General features: G+C 46.6%; 1 protein-coding gene across 4 annotated transcripts in view; it reads left to right on the top strand.

Annotated features, from left to right (window-relative positions):
• DNM1L (dynamin 1 like) overlaps positions 1-21,531 on the top strand; it is a 1,039,542-nt gene that overhangs the window by 590,263 nt on the left and 427,748 nt on the right. For all 4 annotated transcript variants that reach the window (XM_069628197.1, XM_069628195.1, XM_069628196.1 and 1 more), the window contains 2 exons: positions 5,300-5,392; positions 7,272-7,328. In XM_069628197.1, the coding sequence (XP_069484298.1) occupies positions 5,300-5,392; positions 7,272-7,328 (150 nt within the window). The remainder of the gene's footprint in view (positions 1-5,299; positions 5,393-7,271; positions 7,329-21,531) is intronic.

Raw genomic sequence — 21,531 nt, 5'->3', positions numbered from 1 at the left:
GGTCTTGGAGGAGTGGAAGGGCGCCAGGAGGGCCTCCGACCTGGTGCCACTATTAATGGCAGAGGAGGAAAAGAGAGAGAGAAGGGAGAGGGGCTCCATTGGCCTGGAGAGGAAACTATGTCGGTGAAGGTCTGTCTGGAAGAAGCACTGGTGTGGGCATCAGCGATGGAGGCGCCTGGGTTGGAGGATAGGCGATAGAATAGCAGTTAGAGAAGATGGGGGAGATGGAGAGCACCATAGAGGGTGTAGGGGTGAGGGTGAGGGGGGGCAGCTCAAGGTGTGGGGGTCACACACTGGGGGCAAACATGAGGGGGAGGCACACGGGGACAAACGCAAGAGGGGGCAACAAGTACATACATCAGAGCAAGAACAATGGAACCTTGCTGGGCCCTAGCGTGTATAGAGAAAACAGTGCAAGCAACAATGTAACTACAATGGTACTCAAGGGTGTGAGAATGCAAGTATAATACAGAAAACACAGCTGGTAGTCCTAGGGGGGAGGAAGAGTGCACACAACGCAGCACATAAACAATACAATGGTAACGCTACAAAACAAAATACGCAAACACTGGTCATCCATGGAGACCTGGTAGGAAAGGAAAATGCAAGAGAAGCAGTGGAATGGCAATACAATAGTCACAGTACAAAAGGGCGTGGAATGCAGAGACAAAGACAGGCAACCATACACTGGTTGCGGCTCAGGGGAGCCTGAAGAGGAAGGAGAGGAGGGAAGCAGGACTGGGTTGCATAGGAGCACCGCTGAGAAGGATGCGCAAGGCTGGGGGAGTGGGGACAAGTTATGTAGGGGCCAGTGCAGAGAGGGATGAGCTAGGCCAGGGGAGCGGAGGCAGTTGTGGGGAGCAAAGCAAAGAGGCATGCGCTAGGTCAGGGGGAGAGGGAACATGTTGCTTGGGGAAGCACATGGCACGAAGATTGGGGGAGCTGGGCCTAAATTGCAAGGAACGCATGTGGCGTGCAAGACAGGGGGAGCGGGGCCTAAGTTGTGTGGAACACAGGTGGGAAGAGGGTTGTGTTGCATGCTACGTGTCGTCGGGCAGAGTCTCCTGCGTACCTGCGTCGCACAACACTGCAGCCTTTTCCTGCGAGGGTTGTACCCTGGAAAGTAAAAACGCGGTTCCCTGCTTTCTGAGGCAGGCATTCCACACTTGATTTAAATGAGATGCTCTCCCATGTATCCTCTAGTCTATTTACTTCAAGGAATTGGGCAATCTTACCTTCCAGTTTGTCCCTTATAATGGGGTCCCTTATTAGGTCTCTTGGGGTCCTCTAGGATCCTCTATCCCCATATACTGCATTTGTCTGGCGACATGGAGCTTCATGACCACTACATGACCAGCTCGCTAACCTTAATATCGTAATCTCACCCAGTAGGGACACCGAGACCCACACATAGTCAATACAGGAGTGGGAGACGTGGACACTAGAAAGAAAAGGTAAACTCCTCTCCTCTGCATGCATCTCGCAGGCGCAGAATATAGAATTTTCCAGCAATGACTTGGAGTCTGCCACCAAGGAGCTCCTATCCAAGTCCCGTGACTAGGCCTGGTTGAAGTACCCAAGCATTATAATGTTGCCCTTCGCAAACCCTTCCAAAGTAGATTGTACGTCCTTCAAAAATGCCCCTTGGCCCGTGTCGGGGGGTGTAAATTGATGCCACCATATAGTCCTTCCCGCTGACTAAGTCACCATGATATATTGGCCCTCCCCCTTATACGCCTTGGAGTCCGTAATCCTCAGCTTACAGCCGTCTCTGAAGGCGAGCGCTACCCCACCCGTATTATAAGGTCCTGAAGCATGGAAGATGTGGGAGATGACCATTAATCCAAGGCTCCCCTGATTCCTTTGTTGGAGATGGGCTTCTTGAAGTGCTATCACATCTGGTTTGGCGGCCCTATTATAATGCTATCGTTTTTCCTTCTTTAGAGGGGAATTCAAACCCCTCACATTCTGCGTCGCCCACTTGAACTTGAGTAGCCCGGATTCCCTTGCCCCTGGACCTCTGTTGCCTTCAAGGAGGGCCTTGGCCTTCTCTGTAACCCCCCGCCCACCCCATTGCACAGTAGACTAACACCTCTTGTAGGCTCCTTTCGAGAAGATCGGTTCTTTCACCCAGTTGGCCCAATTCTTGCTTCATCTCGACCAATGTCGCATTGAGATCGAACTGCATCAGCTGGAACTGGTCTTGAAATGCCTTTGTGAGGGAGGACTGTAAATCCCTCAGGTCATTATGCAGAGTTTGCCACGAGAGGGTCTCTCCAGACGTCACTGCTGGGGGTTCCCCAGAACTTGTCATCATCGGCCCTGCTTTACTAGTGGGTATGGATTCCCCTGTGTCCCACATGGTGGGTAGGCGTGTCTAGTGGGTCCCCGGTAGTGGGATCTGTTTCTGGGATTTAGAGTGGCCCTTCGACATCCAGATTTCTCTAGGCCGAGCCTGCGCCTGGGCCTCGTCTGGCGTCTGGGTCCATTTGTGGTACTCTTGGTTGCAATGAGGCTCCTCCACCTTCACAAGGTCCATGCTGTCACCTCTAGGCCTTCCCCTCAAGGTGATGCCTCTCTCCCCTTTCCAGTCTGGGGTGGCCTGGCCCCAGCCGTAACCCCGACCAGATGGTGCCAGCTGTGTCCACGTCCTCCACAGGCCTCGGGAATCAAAGGAGTGCCAACGCGACGCTACTGTCCTTGGCAGGGCAGATGGTGAAGTTGCTTCGGGATGATTTGGCTCCCCGGACTCAGGAGGACAGGGTGCTGTACGATGGTGCACTGGCCCTGTCTCCTACCTGGGCCACTCCCTGGAAGGTCCGTGCTCTAGCTCTGCACTGGCTGCTAGACCCTGTGAACCGCTGAACTATTCCTGCTAAAGGTCCACATGGGGGTTGAGAGAGCCTCCATCTCCCGAAGCTCCGGGCCGACTCACCATCGCAGTGCAATCATGCCTGAAGGCCTCGGCGCTGTAAGGGCCTTTTACAGCATCCGCACTTCCTCACTGCAGGTGTCTGTTTAACTCTTCTTCCGCTGCTCGGCTCCCCGGCCTCGCAGAGAAGGCCCTCTCGCCTCGTGCCTCGGCACTTCACATGCCAAAGCTACACGTTTTGGGAATCTGTACAGTGTTCCGTGAGCGTGCCTCTCCTTTTACGCTAGTCAGGCCCCACGGGCACACTGCACCACCCGCTCAGGCTGCTGGTGTATGGGCTGGGTGCAGGCTCCCACGCCAATGGCTGTGGGCAGGGTCTACCCTGATAACTTGCCAGTCTGCTTCCTTGGGTGGGCTGCCTCGATCTGCTCGCCTGGTATGCTGAGGCGGTCCTTGTGTAACACTGCGCCCCCTGGCTACTTTCCTTGGCACAAGAGCCTTCCTTCTCTCTCGTCTGAGCTTCTTTGGAGATATTCTGAGAATCCAGAGTGGTGGGGCAGTCTGTTTCAGACTGTGCACGAAGCTCCAGCAACCCATCGATCAGTGGCCCTCTTGAGTCTCCTTTTTCGTTTTTCAAGCGGTTCTAGGAACTGGACTTGCTCTTCACAATACCCTGCTGTCATGCAGAAGTTTGTGTAACGAGTTACCTCTGCACCAGTTTGTTGCACTGGTGTGCAGTAGGATTTTGGTTTTCAAATTCCTCACAGGAGCTACGTTTGAGGCTCTTCGTTCATGTTCTGTTAGACTATTCACCCTTAAAGTGAATTTCCTGGTTGCCATCACTTCCGTGAGACTGGTGAGATCTAACCTCCCTACTTGTTTTACTCCAAGGAGAAGGTGACTTTGAGAACTCTTTTCTTCCAAATGTGGTCTCCGATTTTCATCCATCTCAAAAGATCCATCTTCCTGTGTTTTCTTTCCTCTGCCTCATCCTTTTAAGGCAGATCAATCAACTGGACCGGGGTGCAGGCCCTCTGCTGCTATGTCTCTTGGACAAGAGAGGCTAGGAAGTATGACCAGCTTTTTATTGGTTAAACTGGTGCTGGCAGGGCTGTGACTAAACGGACCCTGTCTGGGTGGATCCTGGGCAGTAACGGTCCGCCAGCCTGAGCCTAAGGCAGGCCCAAGCGAAGCGGGGGCTGCAGCTTGGGCTTTGGGCCGTTAACGGCCTTGTCCACCCTCCTGAGCAGGCACGAAAGCCATTGGCACCCGGGGTTCCTCCGGGTTGCGTATCGCTTTCATTAATTTTCCTTGGGAGATTCACGCTGCTTGTGCAGCTGATCCCCTGAGGAGAAATGGAAAAAAAATAGGGCCGCCACCATATGAAAAAGGGTCGAAGTCCCTTTTCCATGTCTGTAGCGGCCAGGAGACTGGGTTCCAGTCCCGCAGCTGAGTGTGGGTGGAGGGATGTGGTGTGAAAGGGGATCGGGGCAGTTTTAGGGGCAGGTGTAGTGGGGAGGCAACAGGAAGAGGCTCCCTGTTGCCTCCCCACATTAACTAAAAAAAATTCCGCCAACCAGGGAAGGGCCTCGGGTGGCTGGGACAACAGGCGCAGAATGTCTATTCTTGCCCACTGTTCCAGCCAACTGATTGGCAGAGCGCCCTTTCCCAGTTGCGAATGCTTTGATATGGCTGGAAAGGATGTGTCTGAGAATCTGAGCCCATTCTACCCAAGGAGTGGCTGCCACCTCTGCCCTGCACATGGGCGTTACTGTTCTGGACAGCTGCCAGGCGGCAACGTGGCCGTCTCTGCACAGGTTGGCTAAGCATTACTGCTTGGATTCCCCATCAGGCCACAACGCCTGCTTTGGTAAGGCTGTCCTCCAGAATTGTCTGGACTATGTGGTGTCCTTGATCTCCTTCCATTCATACTACTTTGGGTGTCTATCACAGATGAGGAATCCATGGGAGGAAGGAATCTATTAGAAGAACAAATGACTTGCCTCTCGTTAATGTTCTTTCTGATTGATGTTCCTTCCACAAATTCCTCATCACCCTTCCTACCTGTCCCTCTTGGCCGATAGCTAGTACACCATCGGTTTGGTGGTCCGTCAGAGTGATGGGGGGGGGAAAAGGGGGAAACTGAGGTCACAGGGCCTGGCGCCTCAATTATACTGGCCCTGACCGAGCCGACGCACAGCTGCGCGTGCCTACCTGCAGAGCAATAGTTTCCAGGGCTTGTTGGATTGCATGTCTCAATGAGTCTCTTGTGGGTTTGCTTTGACCATGTTGTTCAGTAATTATTCTGTACTGTAAGATTGCTGAACACATTTTCGTGTTTCGAACAAATAAAGATATAATACAGTAGGTGTTGACTTTTATTAATTGTTTGAAACGTGCATTCTTTACATCTTTTTCTCTATTTAGGTCCACAATCTTGTTGCAATTGAGCTGGCCTATATAAATACCAAGCACCCAGACTTCGCTGATGCCTGCTGTCTCATGAACAACAATATTGAGGTAAAACAAGTAGTCTTTTGGTGGCTTTTCCTTGAAAGTGTGAACTGAACCAATTCATAGTTGGGAATGACAGAATGCAAATGTAGCTTCACAAGCCTCTATTGGTTTAAAATTGTTTCAGCTCTGGTTTGTTTTTCAACACTATCTGATTTCGGTGTAAAATACTCATTTTGTGCATGATCATTCACAAGCAATCCTAGTTTCATCAGTGGTTCCGTGAACAGCTCTTTTACTTCAGCTTGGGAGTAAGATGCTGATTCATGTGTCATGACTGACTCGGGTCTGTGCCCTTTAGCTGTTCCAGATTTTGTTTACCGTTCCTCAAAAGCCTTATTTTAAGGTTTTGGTTTTTACTGAATGTGTTTTTTGGTGGAGGAGTGATCAAGTACCACTTCTGAAAGCATGCATATATTTTTGGAGCCCACTTTGATTTTGCTTAGCAAATAGCACGTGGATGTGTACCGAACCAACCAATTCAGTACAAGCCACAAATGCAAGACTTCATTCCACACAGCAGCATCTTATGCTAAAATACTTTCCAAAAGAAGAGTTCTTTGTACATTAATTAGTTTCACTTTACAGAGATCATCACCACAAGAGCACATTGTGTGCATGACCAAAAACAAAACAAAAATTCCAAAAGGAATTTAATGTTGAAGTTTGGGTGCATGACAAAACAAGTGTTTTGGTAATCTCCTTAATTATGACATACACACTTAAACGATTCAAGCAGTTCAGGCACTTACTTGGTTTAAATATTTCCTGTTGAAATAGGATGCAGTTAAGAAATGTAAATATTACGTTAAAAACAGGTGATGCGTACATTTGGACCATATCCATAGTAACTTGTGAGGTAGTGTGTAAATATCTGTGAAGAGGTAATAAGATGGACATCTGGATGAGTCTTCCAGCCACACGTCCATTGGGGCTCTTGTGCTTTAGGCAAAAAGGCCCACAGTGGGCAGTGTACATATCAAAACAGAAAATGAAAACCTCTCCAGTAAGAGCACAATCCCTTTGTATAGTATTGCAGACCTTAGTATTTCCTGAGGAAGGGTTGTGGTACAAAACCACTAAAGCGGAACCATAAAGCCAGGATTGGTCAGTAGAGCCGACAGTGTATCTTAAATTGTGTACAGCAATCTGAGGGCAAGGTGATCTGTTAACTAACTTTCAAAATGTGGTTTAACATGGAAGCATCGAAAAGGATGCAAAAAGAATGCAAATCTAAAATGGGGATTGGGGGCAGTCATGTGTGTGTGTTTTTTTTTTTTTTTTTTTTTTTTTATAAAAGAATTGGTTACGCTGATAAAACCTGCACAATGGCTTGCTTATATACACATCCAGTCGGTGGTAAATTGTGATGGACATAGTGACCAGCACCCAAAGATAGACGAAGGTGGCACCGGAAATTGTGAAAACAGAACATAGACCTGGATAGTGACAAACATGACTACATCCCTAGTCACCACCTTGTTTGGATATAAGGCAAATGTCACCTTAATGTTTAGTGGAAGTGTTTTCTTATTTGAGCCCACACAATATTCATGCAGCTCCCTGAAAGGTAGAATTAGACTATTGAAACAAATACTGTCTCTTATTTGATTTTTCCCTAATGTAACAGTTGGAATATGCCAGCTCTGTTTTATAAAGGAGTTTGATTTTTTTACTTTTGATATACACATACTCTGAATAAATTATTTTGCGGAGTCTTATAAGAAATCTGTTTGTACTAAACATGTAATCATTCCTGTTAATCATGCTCTTAAACTTTAGTAACTTTGCTCTTAAGCATTTATTGTGCTTCATTAAACTTCTTGCTTCCCAATGAAAGATTCTAGGATGTAAAATGCTAAATAGTATTTTTCTCTCCCAAAAGGAGCAGCGGCGGAACAGGCAAGCCAGAGACTTCCCTCAATCTGTGCCTCGAGATAAGGTGAGAATTGCTCATGATTTCTGCTGAATGACAGGTTGAAGCCGGTGGTGACAAAAATACTGTTGGATGATTCTGTTGTCTTGCTTGCAGGACTGTTGCACACTAACAATGTGGATTGCAATGGTTTACATTTGAGACTCCCCTTGAATAAAAGCGAATGATGCACCGCTCCATTGATAAAGGATTTGAATGTTCTACTTTTCATTTGGCCATAGTTTATTCATATGGATTAGAACTGCAAACTGCTTTGTTGCCAGCATCTCCTAGTTGGAAGATTCTTACCAGTGCATTCCTGAACGCATCATATTTTTGAACGTCAGAATACTTATTGGAGCGCCTATGATTGCTGTGGAATTTTTTGTATGTAAATTGTTGAAGCGGAGATGCGGAAGTAGACCGCAAAAGCCAATCAATATTTTTTGTTTATGAAGGCATGTTTTTGGAAAGTTAATTATCCTTTCGGGAAAGCTTTCCTAGCTTTGTCAAAGGAGGAACTTGGTAGCACATGTTTTGGCACTGGAAAAAGATCCAATCTGGATTGTATAAATGAGAACAAGGTTTACAAAGACCGCACACATTTTGGTGGAAAATAAATCTGTAGTAATGTTTAGTTGGGCCATCAGAACCTATGTCATGATGACCATAAAGTGTAGTTTCCTTTTCATAATTTACCTGATGAGATCAGCCATCGCTTTTACTTCCAGTAGTCCCAATCTAGGAGCATGGATGGAAAAACGTAGTAGGACCACGCAGGTGGAGAAGCTCTGTCATGAGACAGAATAACAAGGTTTTTGAGAGGATATGTTGTCTGAAATATTTGCAGAATGTAGGGATATCAGTTGGATGGGCAACAGAAGGTCGAAATGTCACAATATATAGGATTTAAAGGAAAAGAATGACAAATTAAACTTCAGGATTATTCTGGTTTTAACACGGGAGGATGTTCATTTTGATAACTGTTTCCCCATTGTACAAACATACTTGTTAAATGTTCTTTTTTGCTTTTCTTTCCCTAACTACCTGGTAATTCTCTTCTGAACCCTACTAACATTTGTTTGTGATGCTGCCACCAGTAGTAAAATAAAGCCAAAAACATAAGGAAAAAGTGGAATCTGTAAACTCCTCCTGCTTGGTTGTTTTCATTATTGTGCTACAAAACTCCTGCTCTTTGAGTAATATTACACATTGAAACCAACAATTCACTCAGTTTCCAGCTAAATGCAATTTCACCACAGTATCTCCAAGAACGGCTACAATTAGTTTTTGAATGTTCCTCGAATTGGAGTAATTACACTAGAAACGCTATTATTTGTAGTGGTCTCTCTTTGTTGGTCTGAGATACTTTGACAAAATGGTGGAAATCTGACCATTGCAATGAGTATTTTCTACCTGTGCAAATTCCCTTTTTTGTATACTGCCGTGAAGTGTTCTGTGTGATGACCCTTGGCTTTTAGATTCCATCTAAGGCAAAGGGACGGGTGCTATTTTGTTTTATGGTATGTTGCTTTGTGTGTTTGCGTGCACACCTGTATTTTCTTGTATTTGGATGCGCCTTCTCAGAGATCTGTTTTTTTGTTCTTCACCCTTGTTCGGTCCTTGTGCTTGGCTAGTGTGTTCCCTTTCCCATTCTCAGTGTCTATGCCGGGGAGCGGTGGATGAGGTGCATCTGAGTGGTGTTACCATAGGGTGTACTGCACCTCCATTTATGGTGTGGCCATGTTGTCTTGATCTCATGAGGACCTACCCTCTGGATGGCATGTAAAAGCTTGTGATTGGGATGTGATGCCTCCAAGTAGAATGTTGTCACTGCAGTTTCCACTTTCATTTGTCTGCATGTTTTGTTCTACATGTGAGTGAGAAGATGGGTGTGCGCTTAGTAGTTATCCGACCATGGCCTCCCTGGCCACTTCCTTAGATTTGGTAGATGTGCCTGAGCAGCACATGATGTTTTCATGATCCTGCAGGTGCAGGGTTTGAAATTGCTGGGAGCTTTTTAGCTTCAGTGTTAGAGCCTGATTGCCATGGCACAAACAGCTATCAGGAGCTACATTTGGCTCCCTAAGCTAACTGGTGTTATGCGCACATACCTATGTGACCTCTGTGTTTGGGAATATGTATTAATGAGCATTAGGACACATGTAGCTGACATTTCAATCATAATTGGTCATATTACAATTGGAAAAGTTATAGGTTGTAATTTATTTATAATGCGCTTTCACCAAAGCACTGACAATGGAAGGTGGTACAAAAAACAATTAAAAAACCAAAATTGCATTTGAGGCGATAGTAGATGAGCTTTCAGAAATGAGCGGAAAATAAGAAAGGGTAGATGAGCGAATGGACAAAATTCCAGTGTTTGGGCACAAGTAGGGAAAAGGAGCGGAAGGAGGTTTAGGAACAGAGATTGAGAATGCAAGGATGGGGGAAGGAACATGGGATGACATTAAAGAGGAAAGATAAGGTTGTGCAAAGCCATGCATAGCTTTGTACATGCATAAAAAGTGCAAGTGTAGGTGAGATTCAAAAGAAAGCCATGACATTGACTGAAGTGAAGTAGGAAATGAAGAGTGGGCAGAGAAAAGAAAGAAGGTACAATTAGAGTTGCTGAACAAGGAGTGCAGGGGGCCAGAGGCAGGGAGGCCAAGCAAGAGGGCAGAATAATCAAGACAGTTAAGTGGCATTGAAGGTAAGAAAGACTGGCTTTTTGAATATTGTAAATGGAGATACAACATGTGCGAGTAATGTTAGAGATGGGGGATGAAAACGAGTAAAGAACATACCAAGATTACGAGAATGCAGGGAATAGGGAATCATGGAAGGGGGGGGTTGAGGAGGGGGAACAGAAGTGGAAGGGAAAGTAGAGAATTTGTTTAGGAAGTATTGGGAAACGAGAATGCATCCAAGATTGGCAGGAGAGCAAAGCGGGCAGTGATCTTTGCGTGGATCGAGTCAGAGTAGAAGGAAAAAGATAGCAACATCTGGGATAGTTTGCATCTTATATGGGAGTACATTTGCAGAACAATATATAACAGCTCCTGGTTCCCTCAAGACATGTCTCATGCAGCCTCTTTTGGAGAAAAATAATGACCTGGCCAACTACTGACCCATTACAAAGCTCCCATTTATTGGTACAATTTTGGATTGGAAAAGGTTGTCACTACACAACTACTTGAGAATCGAACAACTTCAAATCCTAAATTACTATCACACTGGATTCTGCCCCAAATGTAACATCGAGACAGCCATCATCCAAGTATTGTATCACTTGTATAGCTCCTTTCACCCTAGGTATGGCTGCAATGCGCTGTAGGTTTAATGCCTTCAGGGGACCAAAGTTCAGGTATGGGAAATTACAAAAAGTGCTAGTATCTGTACATAACTGCCAGTACGAAGCTCTGAAGGGGCGGCCAAGTCCCTGATAGCCATCAATGTCTGGCAAGCATGTGGATGGGTGGTGAGAGGCAGTCTAGAAGGGGTATGCGAGAGCGGGATAGTTATGTGCAGCTATATATCAAATTCCTGTCCTGAACAATGGCTGCACTCTTATGGCAGTGGTGTTGTGCAAAGTGTTTTGAGTGATGTATGATGGAAGATCTGTGCGCGTCTGCGGCCATGCCTTCGGCTAAAATTACATAAGCATCAAAGGCATTGGCTCTGATATAAAGAGCCCCAGTGCTCTAGCTAGGTATAATGTTCATTTAGAATATTTGCACTAGCTACATTTTCCCCTCACGTAGATACCATGCACTGGATTGATTGTATATTCCTCAAATACATCTAAGTGCAACCCATTGCTTGCCCCCCAAAAAGCATCATAGGCTAGCCTTCACATTTCTTCTAGATGCAATACATATGCAAACCTTTGCATTTCTTCTGACTCCAATATAATGGCAAATCCAAGAGCACAGTGCAGGACAACATAATGTCATGAGTTGATGGTAGTAATTTAGGAGTGGTAGGGCTTTACCAGAGCATAGTAATCGCTGTACTCGCCGCCCATACCACCTTACCTAGGTGTAGCTGTAGGGTGTCCCATTGGAGCACATGGGCAAGAGAAGGGAGCTGCCCTTTCTTTGATTCTGACCCTTAGCTAACTTCCAGGGGAAGGCTGCTCTGGGAGGGCCTCTGAAATGCAGTTGTTCCGGTCACATGAGGGTTCGGGGGGGGACAGACCAATGAAAAAACAAATGGGACGGCAGGGGAAGTGGGGAGGGAGAGTCAGGGAGTGGATGAGGTGAATGGGAGACTGCAGAGGGAAGCATCCAGACAAGGCCTCCAGAACTAAAGGAAAGGCACACCTGACTGAGTAGAGGTAGATGCTGTTCTTCATTCAGCTGTATTGTCTAATTGTACAGACTATTTACATTGAAAGTCCTTAGAGTACCGGCATAAGGGGGAGGCGGGCAGGAACATTTCCTCAGCAGTTGCCGTGTAGCATGTGATCACTGACCTAGTGTCTCACTCCGAAGTCCGTGGCGTAAATGGGTTCAATGGCGCTTAGGCGGCCATTGAACCTTCCCGTCACGTTCCCTCACGCTGCTCTGCAGCGTTCTAGTCTTGGCGACCTCCGCCGCCAATCGCCTTTTTCTTTCGATTCCACCCAGAAGTCAGCGCGTTGCAACCCTTCGCGTGAAACGCTGCTTCGTTTTCTTTCCCCGTTTGTTCTCCGTGCTCTCTCTCTCTCACTTGCCAGTCCTGGTTCTTTTCTTCCCCCCTTAGGCCTCCCTATTTTGGCTTCCCCCCGCTTGCCAGCTAATCTGTGTATTTATTATTTCTCCCTCATCTGGTTTTCTTTCTTGGCTCCCTTCCCTGTCTACTTGGGCTCTCCCGTGAGTTCTCCTCGGCTCCAGGATCAACAAGGCTGCATCTTCAAGACTCACACGTCCTCCACCCAGAGGGTTTTTTTTATGCCGGAAGGCTTTTTTCCCCCGATAGTTTGTTCCGGTAGAGGGCCCCCCCACTCCCCCCCTAGACCTCTCTGAGTCAGGTCAGGGTGGCTTCCTACCGAGGCAGACCCTATCCGCCTCAAAAAAAAAAAGCTCTGTGGAAGAAGAGACTTCAACTGCCCACGGACCCCGAGACATCAGGTGAGGAGGGGGCTGAAGGGCTGGATCAAGAAGGGGGTTCTATTCCGACTAGCGCTGACACCTAGAGGTGCTGTCTTACCTGGCTGTTGAAGAACGGGTAGGTGACTGGATCGAGCTATCCATGGGAGACCAGTTGGTCTGTGGACAAGAGGTCCCTGAAGATCTCCTATTTCCCCAGTAAGCTATGAGCAGTCTAATGTTTGGGGACTCTGGTCATAGGACTAGGTTAAGGGGAAGGACAGGGGGAATAGGGTAGGAGGGAAGAGCCAGGTTTCAAGGGATTTTCTGAAGGAGATGAAGTGGTCTTCTTGGAGGCGGAGGTTGAGAGGGAGGGAATTCCAGCTAGTTAGTGCTTGGACCAAAAAAGATGTTCCTCCTAATCTGGTGGAATTGAGGGAGGGGTGGGGGAATCACCAGAAGTTGAGCAGAGCAAGATCTCTGGGTTCTGTTTGGTTGGTGGCAGGAGAGTTTGTTTTGGAGAAATTCAGGGCCTTTCTTGTGGAGGGCGCAGGGGTTGATGCACATGACTTTGAAAGTGGTCTTTTGACTGATGGGAGCCAGGTGAGCACCCTGAGTGCAGGAGAGATGTGGTCCATTGGCGAGAGGGGGAGGAGGAGTCGAGTGTCAGGTTTTGATCAGTTGGTTCTTTTTGAGCTTGTAAGAGGGGGCGCATGGGCAGAGAGAGTTGACGTACTATAGCTGGGAGAGGATGATGGCCATAATTGGCAAGACTCTGTGTGGGTGTGATAGAATAAGCGAAGATGCGCTTGAGAATGCGGAAGTGGAATTTGCCAGATCTGGAGGAGCATGAGAGTGAGATATCGAGATCTAAGCGTGTAGTGCAGCAAGGGTGCATCCTAAGTTCTTTACTGAGGGAAGGCTGTTGGCGGGGGGCGGCTAGGTAAGGGGGCCAGGGGTGGGAAGAGTGCAGTCTTTTGCAGTATAGCATAATTTTGTTTTTGCCCAGATTGAGGAGGTGGTGGTTGGTCGTCATTAAGTGATCAACATCTCTAAGGCAGGAGGCAAGTTCGTTGGAGCGTGGAGGAAGGGGAGTTAGGGGCGGGGGGGATCTAGAAATTATCTGTCAGCATAGTTCTAGCAGGTAAGGTTGTGGGAGTCGATGAGCGAAGGGAGGGGGCTTAGGTAGAGGTTGAAGAGGAGGGGGAGAGGGAAGCCACTCGGGGGAACCCCCTGAGAGACAGGGCGAGAGGAAGAGAAAGAGGGGGTGGTGATGTGCAAGTGGTTGGAGAGCAAGAGAGATCCATCTTAATTCAGAGTCCCTGATGCCAAGGGAGTGTAGTCGGTCTAGGAGGGTGGGGGTGGTCAATGGTGTCGAATGGTCCAGGTGGATGAGGGCAGCGCACCCATCTGATTCTGTTCTTCCCAGATGGAGACAAGGGAGGGTTCCGTTTAATGAAGAGATCTGGGCGGGGTCAAAGAGGCCGTGGGATTATGTGTAGTGGGAGAGTTGGGAGTATGCTGTGCGATACAGTAGTTTGGCAATTGTAATACTTTTAAAATATGGCGCCTTTGTGTAGTGCATTTTGGGTACTCATAATGGACATTTGCTTCAGGCCTCAGTGAAAGCTGCATTTGATGTGAACTCGTAACATGGTTTGTATCCTTCGACTGGCAAACATGTTTTCTTGTTTCCGCATTGCTTCAAGGACTGTTTTGAAGAAGGTGCCAGCTGGTATTTGATAATATTGTGAGGGAATCTTGAAAAGCTGAAGCTCCCATGATAAAGTGTAAACTTTTGCCGCTTGGGGGTTGCCATGAGTCACTACGGCGGGGGGCACATTGAAACTTCAACAGGTAGAGACTTTGAAAAAGCCAGAAAGTTCTAGAAAATGGCATCATGCATTTGCAGTGATTTAAAAAGGGGGGCACCCGAGCAGTCGGACAGAGAAAGCTTTGCTGGAGGATGGACGCATTGCTCCAGGGCCCGCTGATGCAAAAGATCTCTCTCTCTCTCTGCCTGCCTGTTCGGGAGCTTTCCAGTGCAGTTTTCTGGCACAAATTGAGGATGCACTTTAAAGCCGTGTCAACGGTGAAGTATTTTATCTAAACTATTTTTATTACTTATTTTTGTTTCTATTCATTTCTGTATGCTATTGATGAATAAATGGGCCATTTGAGAGCAATTTTATAATCTAGCTGAGTGTGTGCATGTGTGAATAATTCAAAGGTGGGGGGGGGCACAACTTTTTAAATCGGGTATTGAACCAATAATTGTGATTTTCTTAGCCAGAAAATGATAATAGTTTAGTTTACGTTAAGAGTTGTTTCAGGCACAGAAGGGGAAAGTCTCAAGGCCACCCGAGACTAGGGAAAAAGATACACAAACACAACCTGTTGTCGCCAACCCGTAACCCTTGTGTGCACTCCTGGGGCACATAACGTCCTAAGTAGTTTCAAAACTTTAATGAATGATTCCCTAATGCTAGGTATCGCCTATACATTTATATAGTAAGAGACTTCCTAAATAGAAATTACTGTAAAAGCAGTCTAAACCACAATTTCTCTACATTAAATATTGAATAGAAACTGAAGGCAGAGATTTCAAATCATTTTTATACATCAGCAATGAGTGATCGTGTATCGTCCTTAAAGAATACCATAGTCTTCGTTGAGTTTCAAAAATATAATCAAATTAGCGTAGTACAGGTACCTATACAAAAATCCATATAAAGAAAAAATGCTTTATAAATCCAAAGGTATTTACACTTATTTTACATGTGCGCCAAAATGTTCTGGGGCATTCATCTGTTAGATTGTGTTAGATTATTCACACAATGTTGTTAACATTTAACAATTCATTAATTGTAATCCTCCCATATGCCCCACTTAAGGTCACAAATGGCAATGCGTTTCGGATTATATAAAATCCATCTTCGGGGCTTGAGAGCTCTTAGTCCATAACTTTCCAACGGTAGCTTTCTATTTGCACAACCACCTAAAAGGTAATCGTCTAACTTAGTCCAGTTGAATATTATATATTCAGTGTGCAACTATGTTGATTCAATATAGTAAAAACGAACCTCGATTCCCCTTGTGTGTGGAACAGAGGTTATTGCAGTGCCCTGCATATCAAGGACATAGATATCAGTAACCCTAAACTCATGTACATTTTGCATTTGCTGACAACTATATTTAAAATGTAGGCTAGGCCAACAGATTAGCGAAGAGTCAACTCACCCAGCTGCCACATAAACTCTACTGGCCGGGGGACGAGATTGTTCTTCTGTTGTACGAGTAGCAGTGATTACTGCTGTCTAATAAAAGGAAAGGAAAGGAAAGTTAAGAAGATAATAAGGTTACGTTCTCTAATATACTGTGTGGCGAGTAGTCGATTGTGTGGTTCCTAGTGCTCGGAACACACCAAACACTGCACGCATGCAGGTCCTATACGGTCAATCTGTATGCTCTGCGTTGGGTGCGACTGCAATAAAGGTAGTCACTCCGGGAATGTACGGCGGATGTACACTAGTTCCGTGGTGCCCTTTGTCCCATACCCTATTGTTAATGCCTAAACAATTGCATATACTCATCTCCTTAGTTTGTTCGCAATCTTGTGCCTGTTGGAGACCGCGAGTGTCAGCTACCACGTGGTTACTCTGCGTTGTCGTGGACAATCCCGATTGCCATTCCCTTTCAGTGACAAAATATAAAGACCTACTTCATGTGTATGTTAAGGGCGCTAAGCACTGTGCACATACCTGACGAAGTTCTGCACAAGATCAGAGCCGACTGTCTCCATGGCGCGCAGCCCGATCTAGTTTTGTTTATATGGTTACCATGGCACCGTCGTGCATGCGCGTCAGTGCCACGCTGCATTGCACACCATCTTGGTTTAGGAATGGGATAGTTCAAGTGTCTACTGCTCAGCATTAAAGGTGTGCTTTTAGTACCGACGTGGTCTGACGCAGATACTGTGTAGTGTATCATAAAGCACATGTTACTTTATTATGGCCCTGCAGTGCTGGGCTGAAAGGAAAATTAGTGTCAGGAAGGGCATACCAGCTGAGTGAACTCGGTCGGGTGCCCCACGCCTGCCAGTTTTGAAGCGTTTTAAGATGAGTGCGGCAAAGGTGCCACAGAGCTGTTAGAAATGGTGTTATCTTCATTAGGTGATAGTGCAACTCAAGTACCATGAGATTCTCAGCACTGGTGCCCAACTGGCGCACCGGGCTTGGATAGAATTAACGCAGGACGTAGGGTATACCTGCTGAATTCATCCAGCTAGGTGCCCTGCTCCTGCCAGGAGTGTGAGTAGTCCGAGTGACTTTTGGCTGTGAAATTACGTATAACCAAAGCTTGTGGCCGATACAGATGCTCTAGCCCGCCTGCTGGTCTACATACTTAAACAGCTAGTGCAAAATGCTAATGTACTACGCTAATTTGATTTGATTATATTTTTGAAACTCAACGAAGACTGATGCTATTCTTTCAGGATGTTTTGGAAGTTGTAGAGAAAATTTGTGAAATTAGACAATGGTTTATTATAGATCTGGTGATGTTGCCAGCGCAGCTGCAGGAGAGAACCTTTTTTTAGGAGTGAGAGGGGGAGGCAGGTATCTCAGGGGATCCTGAGCGGCAGCTGCTAGAGAGCAGTTCCAAGAATTCTTAATCGGAGATGAAGGAGAAAGAGGGCAGGGTAGGATGTGGAGTGGGTGTGGAGTGAAGGATGCTAGCTTTGAACTGATGGTGAGTTTTCTTTCGATGGTGATGTTCTGAGAGGGCTTTGCAGAGCTGTTGAGAGTGGAAAGTGTGTAGCGAGGAGCGGACGGAGCTTTGGAGCTACGCTACGTAGAAAGATGGTTTGGCTTTCCTAATTTCGACCCTGTAGGCCCTGAGCTGCCTGGCTAGTTTGTCTTTGTTGAGGGCGAAGAATCAGTGCGCCACTTACGTTCCTGGCGGTGGTTGAGGGTTTTAAGGGCCTTCTCTGTGGGAGGGGAATCTGAGGAGAGTTAGTGGGGAGAGGTCTTCAGAGACCAATCAGTCGAAATGTCTGATAGACTGTGTTCCTCCCTGGGGCAGGGGCCTATAGTGTGAAGGGAGGCAAGCAAGGAATTGGCTAGGTCTGGGGAGGTGATGCCCTTGTTCGAGAGGGGGGACACGTGAGAGAGGGTAGGATGAATGCAGGCAGGGAGCGGGGGCAGGGAAAGCAAGGGGAAGCTGGCAGAGTGATCTGTCCACGATAGCTGGAGGATGGATGGGAGGTCGTTAAGTCGGTGGAGCTGAATACGGCATTCAGCATGTGACCTACTATGTGGGTGGGTGACCCATTAAGAGTTGGGTCATGTTAAGGGCTTCTAGGTTGTCAAGGAGCGGGTCGGTCTTGGGGTTTGAAAGAATGTCAATTCAAATGTTGAGGTCTCCTAGCATGGTCAGCGAGGGGTGAGAGATAAAGATGGCCGTTAGTGAGTCACTATGGTTGTCTGCAAAGAATCTGTTGTATCCTGGAGGCCTTTAGATGAGTAGGAAGCTGTGGGTAGTGAAAGGGGAGAGCTGAAGTTTAATCAGCATAGTTTTGCACTCTGCGTCGTAGGGATGACTGTCTGTAGGACTGTAAGATGGGATTTGTGGAGTATGGAAAAGGGAGTATTGCTAGAACGTTTGTGCGCAATCGGAGTGTATCCAGGTGGGAAGGCTTCATGTGCGGTGGATAAGTGATCGCCAGAGAACCTGTTTTCAGTAATGAAGAGAATGTATGGGGTTTCTGAGGAAATTGGGTCAAAGATAATGTGTTTAGTGGCAGATATGGCATTAATTAGAATGCAGGGGAGAAGGTGGGGGCAGAAGTGCTGGGGGTGGCAGGGTGGCTAGGCCAGGGAAGGGGGGGCGGGGGGGAAGAGTATGAGGGTGGATGAAGGTTACTGTGGGAAAGATCAGAGAAGTGGAAGGACTGGGGAGGCAGGTAAGGGTTAGGTGGCAGGAGGATCTGTGGTGGGGAAGTGAGGGCGCATGTATTACTGAGGGTGGAGGGGTAGATGCTCTGGATGGACTGGGAGGGAATGGGAAAAGTGCATGAGCTGGATGGATGGGTACAGGGATGTCGGAGGTAGAGGGGGTGCAGAGCTTGGAGAATAGGGAGGGGAGGAGTCTTGGTTAGAGCTGCGCAAGCTGTGCTTAGGGATGGGAAGTAGGGGGTGAGGGACAAAGTGGAGATGGAATGAAGGGGTCTTACGGGAGATGGGGCGAGGGGCAGCTGTCCTGGGCGAGGCACTGAAGACTGTTCTGGTCACGTGGTGTAAAGAGCGCAACCAATAGGGAACAAGGGAAGGCAGGACTGATTTAATCAAGCACTACGAACAAAATAAACATGGAACACTCACCAAGTCTAAAATGCACAAAATGAGGAAGCTGGAGTCTTAAGGCAGCTCACAGGCTCAAAGCACTTAGAGGAATGGAGTGTGCAATATCAGAATGTGGGTTAAAAGGTGGTGGATGATGTCCTCCAAATCATGGATAAGGGTGACTCGTGCAGCCTCGCCTCGTCCTGCTTGACCTCGCGGCTGCATTCGACAGTTGACCACTGCATCCTCCTCCTCCACCTCCTTGATTCTCTGGCATTGCCCTAAATTGGTGTACCTCCTACCCAGCCATACACAAGAGGGGTGCATCAGACACTTTTACTCCCTAAAATTAGGCAAATGCTGGCAAAAAATAAAAACTGAGTAAAAATACTCCTTACAATAAAATGGGAAACAGACGTGTAGAACATTGTCCCCCGGCTTTCACCCACGCAGCTTCATGGATGAGTTTTGACCTGTAGTGCATGTTGTACCACAGGAAGACGCTATTGCTGCCTGATCGGAACAAGTAAACATAATTAATTTTTTTTATAACTCGCGTAATACCAAAGATTGGTTTTTAAGCGTGGGGGGATCTGGATTCTAACCTGTTTTGCTTCCAAGACAAACTCGTTTCCCCTGAGCTATCTTTCCTAAACCACAATATCTATCTTTAAATGTGCATGAATTATAGGTGCAAAGAAATAAATATTACAAAAATATTTCTTTTTCTAGCTCAAACATATTTTTACCCACTTCTAAAATGCTCTTATAAAAATCGGACTTACATTTTTGCTCCTAAAAAAATAATTTTACTCAACTTTAATAAATTGGGAGTAAAATAATTCCACTTCCAAATCTTATCTGGGGCCCTACTCCTACCTCTCGGGCAGACACCAGGGAGTCCAGATTTTGGTACATTCTAACCATCTCCAGGTCTCCTGCAGAGTCCTCCTGTAGCTCCATCCACTAACCAATCTTTAACCTTTACATGGAGCCTCTAGGCACTCTACTCGGGGATCCCAATATAGCCATCCACCAATACGCAGGAGATACGCCGTTGTGCATGAGAGTAAATGGTGCTCAGGACATCACTTGTCTCTGCATTTACCTAGCCATCATCTAGGTGCTCCATGTTGACTGCTAACCTCAAACTAAACCCATCCAAGACTGAATTAGTACTAATCGGTACATCCGCTAAACAAAAACTTGTCCAAAAATTGGCTTAATGATATATGCCTAGAAGGATTTGATCCTCAACTCTGACTCAGCAAAATCCTTAGGCTTCACCATTGACATCAGTCTGCGCTTCAAGAAACACATAGCCAAGAAGGCCCATAGAGCCTGACTGTGAATCTCCACCCTTTGTGAAATCAAACCCTTCATCCCACTGCAGGACTTCTGGACTGAGTGAAGGCCCTTGTGGTCTTTAACATCAATGGAGGCAATACCCTCCTGACGCGGCGGGGGCTCCCAGGTGCAGTCCTCAGTAGCCCACCAACGTACATGGTGGGTAAGCTCCACATAACTGGTGGCACATGCTCCTCGTGCAGCAAAATAGACAAACCAGCTTGGATCAACTTGTGTGTAAGGAGAGGACCCGCCAACAATTATTCTCTTATCGTGCACCTACCCTCTGGCATTTGATCCTAGTGCCTGCTCTGAATGCCCCCACAATTTTCCAATTTTCTAAATCTCTCAAAACATGTTTTTTCAGCACCTGACCAAGTAGTAATTTTCTTGAATAGGGAAGAGCCGACAGATATGTTTCTACACATGGTGTGTTACCAGCAGTATCAAACGGTTGCAATGAAAGCACTTTCATCTCGGGGGACCCAATGTTTCTGTACACCCACTCCACACCAGAGTTTGGTGATGCAGACGTTGTTGTCGTTGTGTGTAGGCCTCATGCTTTTACCTTGGGTGCAGCAGGGTGTCAAAAATCTGGAGAGTTTTAGAAGAAAGGGATTTGCCTCTGACAGCCTACCATTGATGTCAAATAATTCTACTTTAACTTTAGCACACCATACCCTCACTCAGTGGAAGTTGCTGCAGAGATCTAGCATCTCCCACCCAATGAGCAAAACCCATTCAAACTGATATTCACCAATGGGAATTTATCTGTGGACTCTGTAGCAAGGTATATGGCATCTGAAGCTATAATACCAAGGCACTCTTGGATGAGAACATTGGATGTTGCATAAGAACTCTAAAACAAGCCTCTGAATATACCTTTGATGGTTACAACCTGATTGGGGCCAAGGCAGCAGAGTCCCTGCAAAAGTTTCAAGCCACATTCTTCCTGTTTTCTGTCTTCATTTCAGTCCTCAGGCAGAGGACGGTTTTGTTGATACTCTTTTCCAATTTGCAGAAATCCCACCCGGCCTGCTGACTAATCCAAGTGACTGTACAGCAATGCATTCCACCTCTCCTACAGGGATGCAGGGTAAAGCAAGTTCATAGCTCTATTCCTTCTTAGACAGCAGCTGCATAGCAGCTTTACTTTGCTGTTTGTGGATCATCAAATACCTGTAGGGTGCAGGTTCCAGGTGGTCCTGCAGGATTGCAATATTGATTTTGAGAAATGTTTTTTTCATATACTTTTGGAAGGTTGGTCTTCCTTTCATGCATCCTGATTGTCTAAGCCTCACCTGAATCCTTTCTTGCTGTAGATTTTCCCGCTTTTGCACCAGAGGGGCAGGAAATAGAAGTGCTTTCACCTTGAGAAAAGGGTGAGGTTTAGTACTCCAGGTTTTTTGGTAACAGTTCAAAGGGTGTAGACCCATTTTAGATTTGAGGCTGCTAAACAAATCTCTTAGG

Source organism: Ambystoma mexicanum, chromosome 12, assembly GCF_040938575.1.
Source record: "Ambystoma mexicanum isolate Mex_15411 chromosome 12, UKY_AmexF1_1, whole genome shotgun sequence".
Classification (NCBI taxonomy): domain Eukaryota; kingdom Metazoa; phylum Chordata; class Amphibia; order Caudata; family Ambystomatidae; genus Ambystoma; species Ambystoma mexicanum.
Note: the sequence above shows the minus strand (reverse complement) of the source record. Positions and strands in the feature narration are given on the sequence as shown.